A 4,198-nucleotide genomic window follows, 5' to 3' on the forward strand; every position below is an offset into this window, starting at 1 on the left:
ATTTAATCTCGTAAGATCCACGCGCATGATATTTTTTTGGATTTTTCTACGATTCGAAGATTTCATAAAATGATGTTTATTTTCTAATTTCCATGCATAGAGAGGATATAAGCAAACTTTTAGACATTTTTAAATAAAAATGTTTCATCGTTCATTGTAGACGCCCAGACGAGAATAAGAACGGGAGATGCGCAAAATACACATAAGATGGTCGGTGGCGTAACACTCGTTGGCGGTAATGGCTCGGAATTGGCAAGACTTCCCGGTGGCGCGGAATTGAATATACTTCCGGCAAATGGTATGTATAACAATGTTCTAGTTTCATAGCTATTCGGAATGTGCTATGAGTTGCTGCTTCTACTATGATACGATGCGGCAAAAAAAGCTTAATACATTCATTATTTTATGATTACAGGATTAACTTTAAGTCATGGAGTGTCACTTCAAACCGCTACGGGTAAACCAACCTCAACAATGATGCAAAACTCTCCATCTACAGAGAGTATAGCTCACATCGTCGGCCAGCACACACCTCTCTCCGGTCTGACTCCGATTGTTACGCCGATGACTGTCGTCTCTCAAGGTAATCAGGTGACCGCTCACATCTTAGCACCATCGAGTCTCGCGGGGAAGATGATCACTACTCCCATTCTCAAGTCCGTGGGACAAATGCCGCTTGTAAACGCTCAGTATCTTAACACCACGACTTTAGTGAAACCTGTCGTCGTGGTGAGCTCACCGTCAACGTCGACAGCACCCTCAACAACGGCGGCGACAGCTTCCAGTACACAACCTTCTTCGACCTCGAATTCGACTGTCTGACAGAATCAAGGAAAGGCAAAATTAATCTGATTGCGCTGGAATATCAAAATACGGTTTGCTGGTGTTTCGAGTAAATTTCTACATCTATCTAAAGTAAATCTATCTTTTGTTATTTGTTGGAATCGCTTAGATATGTTAGTGATAAATTAGCGAGAATGTGAGTGATTTATATCTGAAATATTTTACGACAGACAGTAAATATCGTGGAAGAATCTGACGCGAGATTTGTCTATTGTTCTTTTTCTAACATCAAAATGGTCTTGCATTTTAAAACATCATTTGTGTCCCATAAAGATTGACGTTCGAGATATGAGCTCTTCCGAAGAATAAATCGACTGAGAAAGTATGAAAAAAAATCTTTGCTCAACACATGTACACGGTATCTTGATTTTATTAAGGGAGATAGTTTATTGTGTGTGTGCATAAAAATTAAATGTAAAGTTCTAACAAATTAATTTACGACTGTAGCCTGAGTGTCAAGAATACGAAAGCTTTCATGTTAACATGTTGACAAATTAAGACTTTAAAACTTTTTAGACTATACCGGCTATATATATCATATGCTATTCAGATCATTGTTTCATCATATTCTCGATTGAGAATTCTTTTGTTATGTATGCTTACCTTGACTTTTTTTTAAGTGTTTTATGTTACTTCAGATATCCTAGATATTTTTTCTATAAACGAAACGAGAAAAAAACTTTGACTTGCAATAAAACAAATTTTACTTTTTGCATAACTTTTAAATTGCTTGACTGTGTTTTGTGAGATCCATAAATTGACAAGTTTCATTATATCTTATTGCAATTGAAAAAGTATCATAAGAAAAAATAGCAGTACTCTTAGTATTATATTAAAAGAAAAGCTCTGGATTTGGATTTAATTATTTAGTGAGTGGAAGTTGGAAAATTATGATGAGTTTTTGTGTCTTAAAATTTATAAAACGGCTGTGGAGAACGGATACTGAACTCTATATAGAGGTCTGTCTGTTTAATTTTGATAATTGAATCACAAGATGTATTAAATCTTGTTAAATCGATAAAAGCGAATAAAAGCGAGTTATTTAGAAACTGGCAACAGATTATGTAGGTTTGTTATAATACATATTAAGTATTTATTCCTCTGTATTTATTATATGTTTATATATAATATACAAATCGCTGTCGCGCTTTTCACGAACGCATAATTGCAACGCGCTACGAACATATTAATTTCTTCATGCTCAGATTTCGTCATATGAAAGGATTTAGAAAATGTATATTTTAAGTCGCCGTCATCATTGTAATCTGTCTCGTGAATACGTGTGCATTGTAACGTTTCATGCTTTTATACATTACATTCATTTCTGTAACGCAATTCTTGCATAACAACCGAAAATGGCTCGAGTAGAATAGAAGGAAATGATAATGCTCACAACTATTCGGGAAGCTAGAATGATTGCACGCATTTATCAAACTATTTTTCATTATTTTCTGTATGTATGAGAATTGCCCGATAAATAAGGTATAAATCGAAATTACATTAAATTTTACGATAACTATGTGGAAAAATAAAAATTTTTATGCAGTTCTTATTGCATTTTTTATTTTTTGAAATAACAAATTTCGATATAAGTAAGAGATATGATATTTTATGAAAGTAATAAATTCATAATCTCGAATTCGATTGCAATGTCTCAATTTTGTTTAGTGGGGAGTTGAAAGTTGAAGATTGAAGAAGTTATAAGCTGTTTATGGAATAAGAAATCTATATGTCACTTTTAACATAATTTTAACCTTATTTATCGAAAAATATCTTGTACGTTTGTTCCTACGTTTGCTCCTATAAAATCATACTGTACGCTTCCGTTTGGTATTCCAGTGATGAGATCATCGACAACGATTGCTGGAACAATGAATTCATTTGAGATACATATTTATCACATAAAATCACTACGTAATAATTGATATTTTCATTGCACAAGACGTTTATACAACGAAATATCTTTCCGATGTAACTCAATGCGTAATGTTTCCTGCTTTTTCGCACATTGTATAATTGTTGACGATCTTTCTCTCTTTCGAATACCAAAGCCTTTGTGCACATTATTAGTACTATTATCCTTTACATATCTGCGTATCAGCTTGTTTTGTATCCTTTAAATTATTTAATCGTGAATAGTATGATTAGTGATTCGAGTTAAGATGTAAATGCGTGCCTTAAGGGGCTACGAAATCACATAAACGTATTTTGATTGACGTTATTCGATGTTTAAGGCAGACAGATACTTGGCTAACTCGATAGAAATTCGACATAAGAAAAGTTCTTCATGCTGTAGATTATACAATTTGTTTATGTTATTCAGTTTACTATGTAGACTTCCTTTCTTCTTTTCAAATCTTAAGTCATTATACTCTATAAGTACACGAATCTCCCAAATTTTCATTTAATCTCGATGCCACTGGTGTCTCAATGGAAAAGGAGAAGTTCATCAGTTAAATTAATATGTTTAATAAAATTACTTGTCCATCGTCGTATTACGCGCTTCTTAGTGTTCGGGACGTAACGAGAAAATTCAATTTGCAATAAAGACGACGAAAAACCGAATGAAAACTCGGTTCGAGGTACTAGTCAAAAATAAAGTTTTGTTGAATTTTCAACGCAAACGCTTTCACTCGACGAAACCTCAAGTCGTGCAATGAATGCAAATGATTATACGCATGTCCTGTGACATACACACACACGCAAGAAATACAAAGCTGTGAGCGGGACTAGAATAGAGAAAAGTAGAAAAAAAAGAAATGTCATTGATTGTGAAATATCGCTTCTGTGATATTTTACAATCAGCTGTTTAGCCGCGACTGAGACCCTTATCGGTAACTATTTAAGCGATGTAATAGCCTCATGTAAATAATTTCGTTAGAGCGAAGATAACCAAACGGGTCGAGGAAGATTTATAACGGATGGAAACTAAAGATAGTATAGCACTGAGCACTCAAGCTAAATGAATAATGTGAACAATGTGATATAAATGATAAATAAAAAATTAATTAGCACAGTAGCGTTTAAGGAGAAAAAATCAACTATTAAATCATTTACAGTGTAGATAGATGCTGGTAACTATCATTTATTAATATCTTAAAAAAAGAGAGAGAAGGTCAAAAATTGAATTGTACATAGAAAATATGAAGAAGAGAAAAAAACGGTAAGGGGAGATAGAGAAAGAAAGGGAGAAAGAGAAAGGGATTGTAAGATAGTGTATAAATATTGAATTTACTGAGGAAAAAAGGAAAAAGGAGAGGAGGAAAGAAAAGAAAGAATGAATATAACGTGATGGACTGTGCCGGATGAAACGCTTGTCATGTTTGTAGTAAAGATCACCGACACCGCGAGTTTT

General features: G+C 33.8%; 1 protein-coding gene across 3 annotated transcripts in view; it reads left to right on the top strand.

The window, feature by feature from the left end:
• The window catches only part of LOC108688342 (myb-like protein Q), a 19,612-nt gene extending 18,581 nt beyond the window's left edge, over window positions 1-1,031 (top strand). For all 3 annotated transcript variants that reach the window (XM_018194565.1, XM_018194566.1, XM_018194567.1), the window contains 2 exons: window positions 161-298; window positions 416-1,031. In XM_018194565.1, coding sequence (XP_018050054.1) covers window positions 161-298; window positions 416-822 — 545 coding nt within the window. In that variant the 3' untranslated portion in view covers window positions 823-1,031. The remainder of the gene's footprint in view (window positions 1-160; window positions 299-415) is intronic.
• The last annotated feature ends 3,167 nt before the right edge of the window (window positions 1,032-4,198 follow it).

The sequence above is a fragment of the Atta colombica genome, unplaced genomic scaffold, assembly GCF_001594045.1.
Source record: "Atta colombica isolate Treedump-2 unplaced genomic scaffold, Acol1.0 scaffold228, whole genome shotgun sequence".
Lineage (NCBI taxonomy): Eukaryota > Metazoa > Arthropoda > Insecta > Hymenoptera > Formicidae > Atta > Atta colombica.